Below are 18133 nucleotides of genomic sequence, written 5' to 3' on the forward strand. Positions count from 1 at the left end.
CAGATTTATTGTTATACCTACCACAGTAATGTTATTCTGCTTCAGTATTCCAGCAAGCATTGATGAAAAACAATCACGTGCTCAAATTTCTCTCTCTACAACTTTTAAATAAGATTCTATAATTTGTATCACTACATTTTTGGCCATATTATTTTATAATTAGAATTTTAAAAAAAACCGTGATCCTCCCGTATTCCCAAGAGACTAACAATTTCCCTGAACAAATCGTACTAGTGTTAGTAAATATGCATGCCTGAACCGAGATTCGAACCTAGACCTTCAGAGGCTAGCTCCCTATTCAATCGACTGCCAGGCGGCTTGATGCCATGATTCGACAAAATATTTGGTGCCTATAACGTTACCGGTCAAATCGACCTGTGATGGTCCTTCTAAGTGTAACTAAAAATATCTCAGTCGAGCAGCATATTATTTAAGCCTTTTTAGAACATTCGTGGAACTGCATTCTAAATGATCTGGTTCATCATGAAAATGATCAAAATGACCGGCATGGTCCTAGTGTGTTAAATATTTACTACATTCATTGAATAAAATTTCTCAACACCGTTGACCTGTTTAAAATCAAGGGAAAACTTGTGTATAAAAGCAGCAAAAAAATTTTAATTTTCATAACAAAAGCAAAAATATCACGTTTTTCTTCTTGAAATTGATTTACATTCTTTACTCATTTCAACAGCCAATTTTCCATCCTCAAATAGAACAACTGTGCGATAGTATTAGCTCGATCGTGAGAATGTGTATCACAAAATCTTCCTTTAACAAAAGGAAAATTAGTTACATCATCTTTGAATAGTTAGTCCTCTTCCAGAACTACGTCATATGCGATGTTATACCCCCTGGTTACTGAGTAAGTGGTGTCGTACCAGTCAGCAGTCCGAGGTCTGAACTTCTTCCATGGATTGTCGTGTATAGTGGCCATTCGAAAAAGACTTGCAAATTCACTTTCCTTCAAAACTTTAGCAAATTTCTTGGGATGATTTGTTATAACACCATCCACACCAAGCCTACAGGTAAATAGAAATGAAAAAGAGTATTTGAGGGGACACAGAACCCATGAAAGTCGAGAAATGCAGAAAAATGTAACACATATTTAAAAATTTATTAAAAAACTCCCGATTTGTCCAATTTCTTCAAATTTTTGAGGGTCACATTTGAAGTATGTTATTTGATATGCATGCATCAAATTTGCAAAACATGTATAATTTTTAAAAAAAACAAACACCACCACTGCGTGCTTAATTTCTTCTGCAATAAAAAAAATTTGTTTCGTATCCTAAAATGTTTGTTTAATGCAATGAACTAGGATCTTTAGGATATATAAAGTGGAAGTATATTAAAAAAAAAATTCAAATTTTGATGGATGTCTATCATTTTAGTTCATTTTATGCGCCTAGATAAGGGACACATACCAAACATAGTTCATGAGATATCATGCGCGCAATGGCAAAAATTGATGTTTTGAGAAAAACGCGTTCAAAGATTGCGAAGTGTGAATTTTTATGAAATTATGTTTTTCTCAAACACAGTACCATACAGATTCATGAAAATAGCCACAATGTTCAATAATATAATCAGTTTTTAACATTGCCATCATGTTTTCATACTTTGAGATGCCTGCCACTTTAAACGCTCGAGACACAGAAAGTTGCAAAAAGCCACAGATTGAAGAACTAATGAGGCAAAAATTTATTTTTCTGTCTGTATTATACATTTAATGTGTTCGTGAGTAATATTTGAGATAAATCAAAACAAACCCAAGGAAACTGACAAAAAAAAGATTAGTTTACATAATAGTCGAGGGGCTCGATTTTTTTTGTTGTAAAAAAAAAAAAAATTGTCAATGCTGTTTTTTTTCCATTTTTATGGCAAGTAGTGGCACGATACAAAAAACATTACAATTTCTTATGGAAAATAAGTACTGTGTCCAAAGTCAGCAAAAGTAGACGTGAAAGTTGTCGACAACCATCAACAACAAATCTCATGTACTTGCATGTTTATATGCAATAACACATTATGATGATTTTAAGAAAAATCTTTTGAAAATCAGGTTTCTCATTCACTTGGTGTAAATTTATTTCTGATGCACAACATAGGAATTCACAACAAATTACACAACACTACACGTGAATATGAATTTTGCATTGCCTCTATTGTTTTCAGTGACATTTCAATGGAATTTTCCCCATTTCATGCGAAAATGGTTCTATATTCATCGTTGAGATTGTAATCACACTGATAATATTCACTGAAGATATGAACTGCTGTTGCACATAACTTGATCTAAATCTTTTAGTATGTTCAGTATACAATTTCACGTCTTTGATATTTTTCCTTCACCACCACACACTCAATCTAGGTTCATGTAACTTATATATGTTTCTAATATGATTAATTAATGGGTAATTTCACTAAACATTACACTAACAAATAACCACTCAAAATATAATTGTGAAACAATTATAAACTAAATTGTAGTGTAACACAAAACATGATAGACTCGCTGAGGCACGTGCACGAAGAGCATAGGTAAACAAAAAAAGTAAGTTTTTTTCTTAACTGAGTTGAAGAAAAAAAAAAGACTCGTGAGATATTTTTAATGTAGATGGAGCAGAAAAAAAAAAGTGTAACAAATGTATTTCAACGCGAAACATATGATGCAAACATGGAGGCTCGTGGCTCAAGCCTCTTTAAACATGCTAAATTTGAATTTCGTGTCACATATTCCCATCTATTTCGATTTCTGGCTGCTACTAAACCACACATGCACCTTGTTCACATTCCTCTGCGGAACTTCTAACGAATTGACAATAGGTGATAAAAAATGACCGTTGACCAATGCAATCTGCGGCCAAGGAACGTAAGGAATCTTCCGCAGAGGAATGTATATATTCGCTACCGCACTGCGCGTTGGGCCCGAAGTTTTTGATGTTGTTCTCTTTGGAATTCAATGCTCTATGCATTGCCCGATTTTTATAACTCCCGTTGTACTATGCCCGCGACATTGAAAAAAAAACTGGTGATTTTCAAACTTTTTTTTTCAAATTTACAGCCTCGTTTCTCTCCGAGTTTCCAAGATGTATACGTTGTAACACATATACCCTTCTTCAAAACAACACTTGGTTCACTCAGATAGAATGTTTAGCAATCACCAGTATAACTAAATTATTTGGATCCATCTATTTAGCAACTATCCGACTCCATAATAGAAATACTCGCAATCAAGAATCGATGCGATGAGAATTTAATTTTAACATTTATTGCAACATTAGTAAAACTTAACAAAATTAAAATCGAGTTAACATGGCACGGCAGCCAGCTGCTACACAAGTTGAAAAGCGTGAAATATATAGATTGCATCAACACCACGAACAGTCTTACAAATATGCAAATTACATATTGAAGGTAATTATGCCCTGATCTAAAAGGTTGGAATTTTTTTTTGGAGATGATCTCGCCCTTTAGAAAATATAGGTGCCCTCCTTGGTTTCTATGCGGCTTTTTTTTTCCATTCAAAACGGTATTGAAGAGTGCGGGATATTTATTCAAGACAATCATGATAAGGCGGAGCGCCTGAAATGAGTGTCAGCCCCAGAGAAAATCCTTCACACTCTAATCCATGCGCTTTCAAAGTTGTCGAATTATCTATGAGCATACGATTTTTTACGTCTAAAATAAGAACAAATCTGTTCAAAGCAATCTGCTCCTATAATAGGAAGAGATACATCGACCACTATGAAGCGCCATGGAAAACGTAGTCTTAGACCGAGATCCAATTCTAGATTTTTTGAGCCATTAGCCGCAAATAATTCTAAATTTTCAGATTGGTCAAGTTCTTAGGAAAACATTAAACAGCCGTTCCTGAATAGACAAGGAATCTGAAACCCGTTAACTTGTCAAAGACAAATAAACGGCTAGGAGAAAGGCAATTATCTGCCGCCGTTAGAACAGAATTGCTCCCTAGTTTTCCTGCCACTGACAAGGAAAAAAAATAAATTTACTAGCTTTTTTGCCAAATCGAAAATGATACCAACAAAGCTTACCATTATTTAATCGATCCCCAACTACCGTCCACTCACGAGATTTAGATTTATTTTTCCAAGATCGAGAGTGCCTTTCAAAATTTATAAGTTAAATCCTTAATCGCAATTTCAAGCGACTCAAATGTATTTTTACCTCCACCAATAGCAGAAAGTGTCGGTGTACAAATAGAAAAGTTGGGAAATCTAGCTCAAATTAACGATGTATCGGAACATAATCATGATAATATGTGTTGCATATTGCTAGGCAGCCAGAGCGTGCGCAAAAGATCGTTGCCGATCTTTCCGGATCCTAACTGTCGCATTTCGACAAGTAATTAAGATGGTCGCTAATCTCCACGTTGCAAATCCTGCAGCAATTATTTGAATTGAGAAACTTCAGATTGCGAAATTTCAAAGTTTCGTACGCATTTGCTATCGGAGGATTTTGGACAATATTGCTTCACATACGTTAGGATCTTAATGTCTAACTCGCGATCAAGTTATGGAATTTTATTTTGTTAGCAGTAATGCGAGGAACAAAATTTCTACTCGATTTGAGTGAACCATAATTCTGGATCCGTATCCCAAATGGCGGGGCCCTGAAAGCCAATTTTACAATTTCTTCGCCCGGGCAAGTATGATCACCAGAATTATTCATTAAAAAGCAATTTAATAAAATTAGCAAAATAATGTATAATTATATATTCCAAAATATATATATAAAAAAATTAGATCTTATAAACATTCAAAAATTATATTACTAGCAGAAAAGTATATAATTACTATGAAATATTAAAAATCTACGTGCTGTTGAAAATATATGTAAATATTAGTTATACTAAAAATGGTCAGTGGCAATCAGTCAACAGGAATCAGACCGGCAAAAAAAATCAATGCTCGGTGCCAAAATTCAATCCCAAGCCAAAAAACAGTCGACTTACCATTTGAAAATCACATGTAGTTCTTCGTCCGAGTTAACCACTTTAGCAATCACCAGTATAACTTGATGATCGTAACTATATTTTAATCCATCTATTCAGCAAATATCCGTCTCCATAATAGAAATACTCGCAATCAAGATGCGATGGGAATTTAATTGCAACATTCAAACTCAACAAAATAAAAATCGAGTTACGGCAGCCAGCTACTACTTATGTTGATAAACGTATTCACACAACAAAGAGCGTGAAATACACTGCTCAAAACAATTAGGGGAGCAAGCAAAAAAGTGAAGAAAACCGTGCGAGACAGCCACGTATTGGCATACAATGGATAGTACACGCGTATCAATGCGCAATACAGAAAAAAGACGTGAAAAAAGATGATTTAGGGCAACAATTTGGTTACATGTAAACGATAAAAAAAAGTATTACATAAATATTTCACATATATTATATTGACATAAATATTTCACCTAGTGAGATAGACCGCTGTCACAGATTAGGTTCCAAAAAGACCCACGGATCCAGACTTACCAAAATAAAAAGTGAGATTCTAAAAAATGCCTCGAAACTTAAAAACAGCAACATATCTATCTCAGAAGATTTCTCTCTCGATACACGCAAGCTTCGTGGTCAAATTTGGAGAGCCAGTCAAAAATACCGTGACGAAGGCATTAAAGTAAAACTTATCCACAATTTTGCACTCATAAATAATACCAAATATGTCTGGGATCCCGATATTAATGATATCCGCCCCATCTTCCCCGCTCATGCTGCTTCGAACCTTTCTATGCCCTCCCTCTCCTCCCATATTTCCTCGGTACCCCCTTTAGGCTACTCCCCCCGAGCAACCCTTTCGTCTACACAACCTCCAAATTAAAAAATACCTTCCAGTTGGGAACTATTAACACTCGCAGCCTGAAAAATAAAACTGATTTTCTAGAATCATTCTTACTCATCCATAATCCCCATTTTCTTGGTGTTACAGAGTCATGGCTAAATAATACAATCTCTAATTCCGAAATTTTGCCACCCGATTACAATGCTTTTCGAAAGGATAGAAACTCTCGGGGGGACGGGGTCTTACTTATTTTCAAAAAATCTATCCTTTTAACTGAAATTCTGTTAGATTCCGAACTCGAAATTGTTGGAGCCGAATGGCTTCAACCCAACTGTCCCCCACTTGCCATCTTTTCTGTCTATTTCCCTCCCTCTCCTGATTTCCACCTTTTTGAACAACTGGAAATTATTCTTGAAAAATTTACCGACCATAATATCCCAGTCATTAACTTTTCCCTCCGCCACTCTATCCCATCCTACAAACTCGCCCCTAAACGTAATTTCAACAAGGCAAATTATCCACTTATGCAAAATATTTTTTGCTCTCACTTCAATGATTTCTTATCCATATCCTCTTCTAACAATATCCACACCCTCTGGACCTCTTTTAAATGTATTATAGACAAATGCTTAACTACAGTTCCAATTAAAAATGTTTCTGCTAAGTCTTTTTTTAATCCGTGCCATCTTTAATAATATCACCAGAGATATTATTCATTTAAAGAGGAAAATCCGCCGAATCGCCTTCAAATATAAAACTAACAAATCCAATTCACTCAAATCCATAATTTCAGCCTCCACCCGAGACCTCAGAAACCTCATTTCCGTCCAAAAGTCCAGATACCTCTCTCATTCTCTACCCCATTACTTAAAAACCAATCCAACAAAATTCTGGAGTTACCTTAGACCTAAATCTGTTGGTCCCACTTCCCTGAGAAGTTCAAATAAATATACATTTTCTCCTTCAGAGATGGCTACCGAATTCAATTTAGCTTTCTGCTCGGTTTTCTCAATAGACCCCTCTCCTCCCCAATACTCTTTTTTTGATTCTATCCACAACTCACCCCCTATATCCTTCTTTAAACAAGGTATCCTAAAACTTTTGAAAAAACTGAAACCCCATTCTGTTGGCCCTGACGACATCCCAAATTCTATTCTTAAATTCTGTGCTGATGAAGTCGCCGACTATCTTTTAATCCTCTTCAATGTTTCACTAAATTCTGCTACCCTCCCGAACGACTGGAAAATCAATAAAATTATTCCTATCCACAAAACGGGTTCACTTTCCGATCCCCTTAACTTCAGGCCAATAGCAATCACCTCCTCCTGCTGTAAAATCTTCGAGCATATTGTAGCAAAAGAAATCCGTATCCACTTAGACTCCATCAGCTTCTTCTTCCCCAACCAACACGGCTTTAGACAATCTCTCTCTACTACCTCTCAACTGGCCCTCTTCATCCACGACCTCTCTGAAGCCATTTATCAAAGGCTTTAGAGAAATCTAGGAATACGATATCAGTTTGTAGGTTTTTATCAAGTTCCCCACGATAAACTTCTCCTCAAACTCTCCCGCCTTGGCCTTAACGTTCAATTACTTAATTGGGTGGACGCTTTCCTAAAACACCGTAAACAGTTATGATCATTAAAATGAACAAACTCATCATCCGCCTCCGTGAAGTCTGGGACCCCTCAAGGATCGGTCCTCTCCCCGTTACTTTTCCTAATTTATATCAATGACCTTCCTGAATCCCTCAACTGCACCACTATACTTTTTGCTGATGACTGTGTAATTTACCGTATCATTCACCATCAATCTGATCAAGAACTTCTCCAACATAACCTGGCTTCCATCGCCGACTGGTGTTCCCTATGGCAAATGCCAATGAATATCTCAAAAACGGTTCACTTGAAAGTTACCCGTAAACTTCTTCCTCTTGAATACTCCTACTCCATCAATCATTTACCGTTATCCCAAGTTTCACATATCAAATACCTTGGTGTCATTATTTCAGCCGACCTACGTTGGAACAAACACATCGACTACATTTACCAGAAGTGTCTTAACAAACTTTTCTTCCTCCGCCGCAATCTTAAACACTCTACTCGGGATATCAGACTTCTCTGTTACCAAACTTATATATCCCCAGTCCTCTCCTACGCCGCTGAAATCTGGGACCCTTACACCTCCAGTAATACAGACAAACTTGAATCAATTCAAAATAAATCCGCCCGATTTGTTCACGACTGCTGGTCATCTTTCATTTCTGTGTCCGAACTTAAAAATGAACTACATCTCCTCCCTCTCTCTACTCTTCGTCTCATTTCTCGATTAACATTGCTTTATAAAATTTTCCATGGTCAGTTAAACATGGATACTTCTGGTATCTTAGCCAAACCATCTCACATCTCTAGAAGACTCGACCATTCCCTTAAAATAAAACCTATTTTTGCTTCCACTGACTGCTTTAAATACAGCTTCTTTCCTCATACCATTGGTGAATGGAACAAACTCCCAAGCTCTATTGTTGAATCTCCCTCTATCAATAGTTTTTTATCCAACATCAAACAATATCTTTGTCATTCTCAATCGCATCCTCTTGTATAGGCACAAGGGCCAACAATATTGTATAAATAAATAAATAAATAAAAAAAAGTACTGTTTAGACATGATGCATGAGTTTTAATAGGGCGTGTGGTCTCCTCGAACAGCTAAGACTGCTGCACACCTGTTTGCCATGGATGCGATGAGGTTATCGATCAGACTTTGGGGAATACTGTTCCACTCCTCAAGAAGTGCAATCTGCAAGTCTCGGACAGTAACAGGCGGCCTTGGTCGCGCAGCAATGCGTCGTCCCAAACATGCTCGATTGGATTCAGGTCAGGAGAGCACGCTGGCCATTCCATACGCTGTATTGTTTCAGCTTCAAGCATGTTCTCCACCAGACGAGCTCTATGCGGTCGGGCATTATCATCCTGGAAAACAAAGGAATCTCCAATGGCTCCAGCGTAAGGGATGACATGAGGTCGCAGTATCTCGTCTGCATACCTTCGGGCTGTCAGAGTGCCATTCCGAATGATATGCAGGTCCGTACGTCCTCCTATGCTGATTCCACCCCATACCATCCAACCAGCTCGTCTGTATTGTGACCTTTCACGAACGAATGCGGGGTTATTTCGAATGCCCCTGTCCCTCCATACCAGAACACGTCGGGTGTCACACTCCAGACTGAATCGGGACTCGTCTGTAAACAGCACTTGGCTCCAATCATGTTGCTCCCAATCTCGATGTTCAGCAGCCCATCTTCTTCGGGCCGCACGGTGGCATGGGGTCCACGGAATGCAGACCATTGGCCTACGTGCATAGAGCCCTCCCTCATGAAGCCGATTACGTACTGTTTGGCTGGACACCCTTCGTCCTGTTGCCAAGAGCAACCGTCTTTGCAGCTGCGTAGCCTTCTCTGTTCTGTTTCGACGGGCTGTTAACCGTACATACCGGTCATCAGTTGGCCGACCTTGCCCTGGTCGATGTCTAACATTTCCTGTTTCTTGGAATCGATTCCACAGCCTTGCAACAACACTTCTGGCGACTCCAACAGCGTCCGCGACACTACGTTGTGTTTGCCCGGATTCCAGTCTGCCTATAACACGCCATGCCATGGATTTCGGTAAATCACGTTGTTGAGACATCCTCAAGTCACCTTGTCTAAAAAAACAATACTGTGCAATCGAATTTCACAGTTACGGCAGTAAAACAGTCGTTTCTGCAACATCCCGATTTCTGCCCTTATCTCCTTTTTCTGGTTTTTGACGTCATAAACTTTGATTTGCATATGAAGTTTTCTTCTTCCGTTTCCTGCTAGGATTCATTTTATGTTACTTATCGGTATACATCTTTGCGTAATTTTGTTAAAACCATGTGCTCCCCTAATTGTTTTGAGCAGTGTATATAGATTGCAACATGCAACAGCGCCACGAACAGTCCTACATATATGCAAATTACATATTTTTTTTTTTTGCCCGCAACAAATGACTAGTCTGAAGGCGGATACACACTACTATGACGTGACGTGTAACCACGTGACGTCAGATGGTGCGGGATCATATCAAAAATTATATGGTGTGCACACTGGTGTGATGCATTAAGACCGAAACACACTACGATGTTGAATTTGTGAAATCTTATTCGTGGAAATTCTGTGACGTACAAATTATGTGCCACGAATCACAATTCACAACGTCTCTGACATGACGTTCAATCACACCACGTCAGTTTAGTGTGCCAGTTTAATGTTGCCTTTACACCAGCAGTCGAAGTGTAGCCGTTGTGTGCGCTGGTCGTGATACCTACCATTGTTTTGAGAACTTCTATTTCGATTTTTCTAAAAATGAAGATTTATTGACAAAGGCCGGGATTCCTCAATAAAAGTTTTTAAAAATTTCTTTCATAAAACTTAAATGCAATCTTCAAGTTCTATATAGTATTTTTTATCAAACTTTTATAGTGTAATCCTCGCCGTACACTACTGGAACCTGTGCAGGTGGAACTCGCGTTAGAAAATTAATTAAATGGTACAGTTTTTTCGATGTGAGCTGAAGATAAGACGCCCATTTGCTCCTTTATTGCTTTACTATATTTTTGTTTATAGTCGAAGGTTTGAGAGAGACCTAAAGGGATAAACAACACCACAAACACCCCCTCCTTCTCTCTCTCTCTTACAATCTATGAACTCTCGTCTGCTTGTGGCGACTATTGACATGTAACGTCTATTGAACTGATAGAAGTGACAGCTGTCGGATTGATAACCAACCCCACTTGGTACCGGAGAGAGTTCGTTTGGTGCTATGCAGTGGACCTTTCTTTTTTAGCCATCCTGGCAGCGCTAGCTCTTCCATTAACTACCTTTATTTAAAATCAGGAACAGCAATACCCTCCGAAACAGCCGGCTATAATACATATACCCGAAAAGCAGTGCATCAGAAGTGTTTTAAAAATGTCGGTGCGTGCATGGGCGGAGATATGCATCCCCTTCTCCCAGCGTCAAAGTTAAAGTAGACTGATCTAATGTATTTGTGTATATTAATCGACATAATCGTGCCCCCCCCACCACACTTTCAAATCTATGGCTGCGCGACTCGAATTTTTTGAGAGAGAAATAATGATATATAAATTAATTTTATTAACTCTCTGAGGGGTGCTCGAACTCGTGTCATAAAATGGTGGGTGATAGAGTATACATAGCACCTCGTTTTTGACGCCCACTTGCTAAAAGCACCGACCTGTCAACCAAAGTTCAAGAAATGGATATTTTTACCACTTGTATCCATAATATATTGTAAGTACAAACTTTGAAATTATTCCTTTTATATAAGAAAACTAATTTGGAATTTTTTTGGTGTTTTATGTCTGATGAATATAGTCGGACCCCGATATAATAACAAATTTTACGATCGTGCCCCGATATAATGATACATGTACGCATTATTATGTAAGTAGAAAGGAATTGAGTTCCAGGACAGAAGCCTTCAGAGGCCCCCCACCCTCTCCTCTTCCAGATAGCGGCCACCGAGTCTACCACGAGAGGTGTTACATCCTGATTTTTTTTTCCTTTTGTCACTAAAGTGTTATAAGACAGATGGTGTCTTTCGAACTTTCTAGATTTTGTATTGAAATGAACGAAAACCACTGAAAATTCCCTCCCCCCCCACTTCTCTAATGTAAGAGAAGTGTTCGGATGGATGTAAGGGGACGGTTGGCCCCCCTCTCGATAGGAGGCTGTAGGTTAGAGAGCAATGTAGGCATGTGTAATGCTTTTAATGACTTTTTCGCGTCGGTTTTTAATGGAGATAATGATATTCGATATACGGGTGTTGCATGGGGTAATAAAACACTCAACGATATTCAAGTAGAACACGTGGAGGTCCTATATCTTCTAAGAAATGTATGTGCAAGCAAAGCACCAGGACCAGATGATATCTATCCCAGGGTCCTCATGGAATGTGCTAATGAATTGTTGGGTCCAGTCGCACAGATATACTGGAGTAGTGTTGCTGAGGGTATCGTCCCAAGAGATTGGAAACTTGCTAACGTTGTTCCGATATTTAAGAAGGGTAACAGAGAAGCTGTGTCCAATTATCGTCCAGTGAGTTTGAAGAACTCCCTCTCGAAAATTTTGGAAATCATCATCAAAAGGCAGTTTTGTGAAGTGGATAGACGAGAATAAAGTATTTTCGGATAATTAGCATGGGTTCAGGAAGGGGAAGCCATGTGTAACTGACCTCCTTTGCTTCTATGATCACGTGACTAAGGCTTTGGGTAAGAGCAAAAATGTAGATGTTGTTTACCTTGATTTCCAGAAGGCATTCGATCGGGTCCAACATGGTAAACTCTTGAAGCGTTTACACGAGATCGGCATTGGGGGCAACTTGCTGAATTGGATAGAATTGTGGTTAAGAGATAGGTCGCAGCAAGTTATGTCGAACGGGAAATTCTCTGGTTGGACAGACGTCACAAGTGGAGTTCCTCAGGGAAATGTCCTTGGCCCCATACTTTTTATCGACAAACTCGATCACGGTATCGATGGGATTACTAGCAAATTCGCAGATGATGTGAAGCTAATGGGGGTAATCGGGAATGAAAGCGATAGGGAGTGGCTCCAGACCAGTCTAAACAGGAATGGAGCATGACAAGTGCATGGTCGCTCCTTTTGGTTCGAACAACCCACGGTTCTCTTACCAGTTGAATGGTGTCACTGTCCCGGATGCAACTAGGGTCACCGATTTGGGGGGGTGTAATGTGATAGGCCTCCTCGTGGTGCACCCTGGGTAACGCCAAATCTATCACACGTCATTGTCATCGCTTTTTGTGCTCATATACTTCACCTTCAATAGCCCAAATTACACGTTTATTTCTACACATCTTGCAGTACATGTCTTGCGTCTCGTTTTGTCCTGTACATGTTTGTCTTCTGTGTCCAACCCCTCATTGTGGGCCCCGCTCAGGCGGGGAGGGGTCCTCCCGGATGGGGCATTGCTTCTAGCGTATGCTCCATCCGGGACGCTGTCTACCTGCGTGTTTGCCGTGCGTGGAGACCCGTAAGGCTGGAGATGGGGATCCTGGTTAGCCTGATGCGCTAGCTTTGGCCTCGGATTCAGCCGAAACGGGAGGCTTGGATTAGCCCCGTCCAGGTCAATCGGCTGTGGTCGCCTCGGTGGCTGAAGGGGTTACACTACTGGGCAGGTAGAGGGGCCGGGCCTGCCGGACGTCGTTGAGGTTTGTTGGTGCTGCTTCACGACGATCTTGGATCTTGAAAGCGTCTGCTCGCCTGCTTTGGTGGTGTATAGCTCTCACCTAACCTGACGTTGCTACTAACCTTCACCGGTTACGTGGGCGCGTCCCCTTGTAGGGCTCCATGGTGGGCATGGTGGGTGAGAGTGGAACAATACCCATTCAAATATGGGAAAAACAAAAAATGCACCAAAACGACAAAGAACTGCTCTTAGTGAAACAATTGTCACAGAAACCGCTTCTTCAAATCTGTCATCTGTCTCATTCTTCTTTTTGCATAGTTCTGATACCGATAAACAGCTGTCAAAAGTATCACCATTCTTGATAGATAAAGCTCTCTATGGCGCAGTTGGAACTCTGAAATCAGTGAAGGCTCTCCGTTCAGGAGACCTTCTCGTCGAAACCAACACTTCCAAACAAGCCGAACTCATTCAAAAGCTCACATCTCTCGGAGACATTCCCATAACAGTCAAAATCCATCCCACGTTGAATTATTCACGTGGCGTCATCTCAGACCCTAACTTAATTAACATGGATGAAGATGAACTAACCCAGGAGCTAGCGTCTCAAGGCGTAACATCTGCCAAACATATCATGAGCCGCAAAGATGGCAATCTAGCTCCATCACGTAATATAATTCTGACATTTTCATCCCCAACATTGCCGAAAGATGTCAAAATCGGTTATTATAACCTCCATATCCGGCCATACATACCTAACCCTGTAAGATGTTTCAACTGCCAAAAATTCGGTCACTCACGAATGGCGTGCCGTGGTCAACCCACCTGCGCAAAGTGCGGTGAGAGGGACCACATTTCGGACAGCTGCACTAATTCACCATTCAAGTGCGTCAATTGCGGTGGCGACCACCCCGCATTTGACAGGAAATGTCCGAAATGGAATGAGGAAAAAGAGATCCAGAAGATCAAGGTTCTCAATAACATCTCATATATTGAAGCACGCCGTCGTGTAATCCCTAACCAAACTCCAATAGCTAGTACATCATACTCTAATATGGTAACAAATCCATCAACAGCTAATAAGACTAACAATGTCACCAAAGCATCTGTGACAACTCAGACCGAACCCATAGCTGATACATCCACTCAAACATCATTTAACCAACCATGTAATAGTTGTGGCTGCTGTTGCTCTGCTGGAATACGGAAAGAGTCCACCACCTCCGAAGAAGCAGGAAAAGCAACAGTGGAACACATTCAAAGTAACTACAGCTACTAAACCAAAATTCAATAGTGGAAATAAATCTAAAATTAAACTATTCAAGACCGGATATTCAAGAAAAGCCATTCAGAGAGCAAAGAAGAACCCTACAGTACAAAACATGTCACTGCTTGATGACAAATCAATTGGTGACATGGATCTCGATAATCCGCCAGAATCCGGTGGTACTCGCCGGAAATTAGACCGAAATAAGTTCAAGGACCTTGAACCGTCTACATCCATTTAAAATTTATGGCCAACATTATTCAATGGAACATTCGTGGTCTTAGATCCAATTACGAAGATCTAAAGGATTTAATCAATCGCTATCATCCTGTTTGCGTGGCACTCCAGGAAACTTTCACGAAGCCCTCGGAGACATGGAACATTAGGCGACATTCCCTGTTTCGTATTGACTACGATGACGGGAGTAGAGCCTGCCGCGGTGTTGCTCTGCTGGTTCCACATCATGTGTCGTCGCGCGTTCTAACGCTGCGCACGAACCTGCAAGCCATCGCGGTGGAAATCTCTACAGGCCTAAGAGTTACCATCTGTTCCATTTATTTGCCACCAAATGACACATTCTTACAGAGAGATCTAGAACAACTGATTGATCAATTACCACCACCATTTTTTCTTCTTGGAGACTTCAATGCACATAACATAATATGGGGTTCTAACAGCAACACCCCTCGTGGGGAAATGGTTGAACGGCTGTTAGACGACATGGACCTTACCATCATGAATGATGGCAGTTTCACTCATTTCCATGCCCCAAATAATAGTTTCACTGCAATAGATCTATCGTTATGTTCACCCACACTCTTGCCCAACTGGTCCTGGTCGGTTGATCCAGACCTCCACGGGAGCAATCATTTTCCTCTAGTGGTTAAGTGCCTCGACCGACGCCATAGCATACCTGAGGGACCTCCTCGGTGGAAGCTTGTGGCCGCCCGATGGGCTGACTTCACGGTCAAGGCAGAAATCACGGAGGATATGGTTTCGCAACCCGACGTTGACCATTGTGTCGACCTTGTGACCAGTTGTATGATCTCAGCAGCCAATGAAACAATACCCAAAGTTTCCTCGAAACTTCCTAAACCTTGGTGGAACCACGAATGTAGTCTTACGATTAAAGCACAAAAGAAAGCATGGAGTAGGTTCCGGCGGTATCCTACCCATGATAATAAGTTGGCATTTTTAAAAGCAAAGGCGATAGCGAGAAGAACCAGGCGCCAGGCTCCACGCGAGTCCTGGCACAAGTTTACCACGGGAATCAATTCATCTACTTCATCTAAAGTCATTTGGGACCGGATCCGAAAAATCAATGGTCATTATCAGTCTCATCCGATCACTATTTTAAACACCAATGGCACTATCATCAGCGATGTGAGGGATATTGCGGATACCATCGCTGCCCATTTCGCCACTGTCTCCAGTGATGCGAACTATCCCCCATCGTTTCATCCCATTAAATCATCAGCCGAACGTACATCGTACACCTTCCGGCCTTTTACACCGGAGGGGTACAATTCCTTGTTCACCCTTCATGAACTGACGACGGCCTTGCAGCGAAGTCCTGACTCAGCTGTAGGGCCGGATGCCATTCATTATTCCATGATTCGGCATCTGTCACCAGAATCACTCTCACATTTACTCATATTATTTAATCGGATCTGGGTCAGTCATTCATTTCCTGACACCTGGCGAGCAGCCATTGTTCTTGCATTCCCGAAGCCTGGCAAAAATCCTCAGCAACCTAATAGTTACCGACCTATTGCTTTGACCAGTTGTCTATGTAAGCTCATGGAACGCATGGTCAACTATCGCCTTATGCACTACCTTGAGGTTAACAATATTTTATCTAAACATCAAAGCGGCTTTAGACGGTTCAGGTCCACAACATGCAATTTGTTACGCCTTGAGACATCAATAAGACAAGCATTTGTGAAGAGGGAGCATATGCTAGCCATATTTTTCGACATAGAAAAGGCCTACGACCGTACTTGGAGGCACGGAATTCTTTCCGACCTCTATAATAGCGGCTTGCGGGGCAACTTGCCCATTTTCATTAAGAACTTTCTTGCTCGCCGCATCTTTCAGGTACGGATCGGAAGCACGTTATCAGCTCCCCAAATTCAAGAACAAGGTGTACCTCAAGGTAGCATTTTAAGACTCAACGGGGTGTTGAACCAACTCCCGTTGTCTGTCACTGGCGCACTCTACGTGGATGATCTGTTGATATCTTACCAATCAGTGAATATGAGGTCAGCCGAGAGACAATTACAAACCGCTCTCAACAAGATCAGCAAGTGGGCTCATAATAACGGCTTTTCATTCTCCGCTGACAAGACTGTTGCTATGCACTTTTGTCGGCGTCGAGACCTACATGATGACCCACAATTGTTTCTCAATAACAATCTAATACCTATTGTAGAAAATACTAAATTCCTCGGCATCACATTTGACAAGAAACTCACTTTCAAACCTCAAATTGCGCAATTAAGAGCTCGTTGCATGAAGACGATGAACCTCTTGAAGGTCATCTCTTCTACATCGTGGGGAGCTGACCGTAAGTCGCTCCTCCACTTATATAAAGCTTTAATAAGATCGAAGCTCGACTACGGCTCCATTGTATACGGGTCGGCACCTCGGAGCTATCTGAGTGTGCTCGACCCAGTCCACCATCTCGCCCTGCGGATTTGTTCTGGAGCTTTCCGGACGTCTCCAATGGAGAGCCTGTATGTCGAATGCAACGAGCCATCACTGACATCAAGACGCCAACAACTTTCCTTGAAATATTTTATCAAGATGAAGTCTTTTCCAGATCATCCACTTCATCGTGTCACTTTTAATCCCTCATTTCATAGACTATTTGCTGCTCGACCTTCATGTGTTCCATCGTACGGTCTTCGTATGAGGGCACTTGTGGAAGAACTAGAATTAGACATCAGTCGTGTGGCCCCAGTTGCTTGGCAACTGGCACCATGGGAGCAGTCTCTGCCAGATGTCTCTCTTTCATTATCATTATACCCTAGAGCCACCACAGCAGATGTCATATATCGACAGATATTCTTTAGGCACAGGGGTAGGTACAACAGGTACTTCCCCATATATACCGACGGCTCCAAGAGCCCTGGCCATGTCGGTTGTGCCTACATCTGCTGTGAGGAGACATCTTTCAAACTTCCAGACACATTGACTATATATTCGGCAGAACTGTACGCAATCCTTCAGGCTCTACGTCATATACGACTCAAACGCCACCGACGATGCATCATTTTTAGCGACTCTCTTAGCTCATTGCAAGCACTGTGTTCCTGTACGTTTCACACTCATCCATTCATTCATTCCATTTTTCTTGAACTGCATTACCTCATTCATCATGATACCACAGTAAAATTTTACTGGGTACCAGGTCATGTAGGAATACCGGGCAACGAAAAAGCAGACACCGCAGCTCGAACAACAACCAACATTGATAATAGCCTTTTGGTACCTGCCAGTGACCACTTCTCAATCCTCCGGGAAGTGATGCATCACCGCTGGCAGGACCATTGGAACAATCAAATTAATAACAAATTACATGCCATCAAGCCCACACTTGGCCATTGGCGTTCGAGCTGCAGAACTAACCGAAAGGAGGAAGTTCTTCTTGCCCGGTTGCGCATAGGACACAGTCGTATCACACAATCATATCTTTTATTACGAGAGAGTCAGCCACAGTGCCCACATTGTCAAAGTCCATTGACCATTGCTCATGCTTTTACTTGTTCATATCACCGTCATCATTTTACGACCGCTTTTGG

The 18133-nt window shown here is 41.0% G+C and overlaps 1 protein-coding gene across 1 annotated transcript in view; it reads right to left on the minus strand.

Annotated features, from left to right (window-relative positions):
- Positions 1 to 811: 811 nt before the first annotated feature.
- The window catches only part of LOC149074625 (dermonecrotic toxin SpeSicTox-betaIIA1-like), a 137952-nt gene continuing 120630 nt past the window's right edge, over positions 812 to 18133 (minus strand). The window contains exon 6 of the mRNA XM_089247361.1: positions 812 to 1022. Coding sequence (XP_089103487.1) covers positions 812 to 1022 — 211 coding nt within the window. The remainder of the gene's footprint in view (positions 1023 to 18133) is intronic.

The sequence above is a fragment of the Pholcus phalangioides genome, unplaced genomic scaffold, assembly GCF_987345545.1.
Source record: "Pholcus phalangioides strain wild (caught in Gottingen) unplaced genomic scaffold, Ppha-v1.0 ptg000017l_1, whole genome shotgun sequence".
In the NCBI taxonomy this organism is placed as follows: Eukaryota; Metazoa; Arthropoda; class Arachnida; order Araneae; family Pholcidae; genus Pholcus; species Pholcus phalangioides.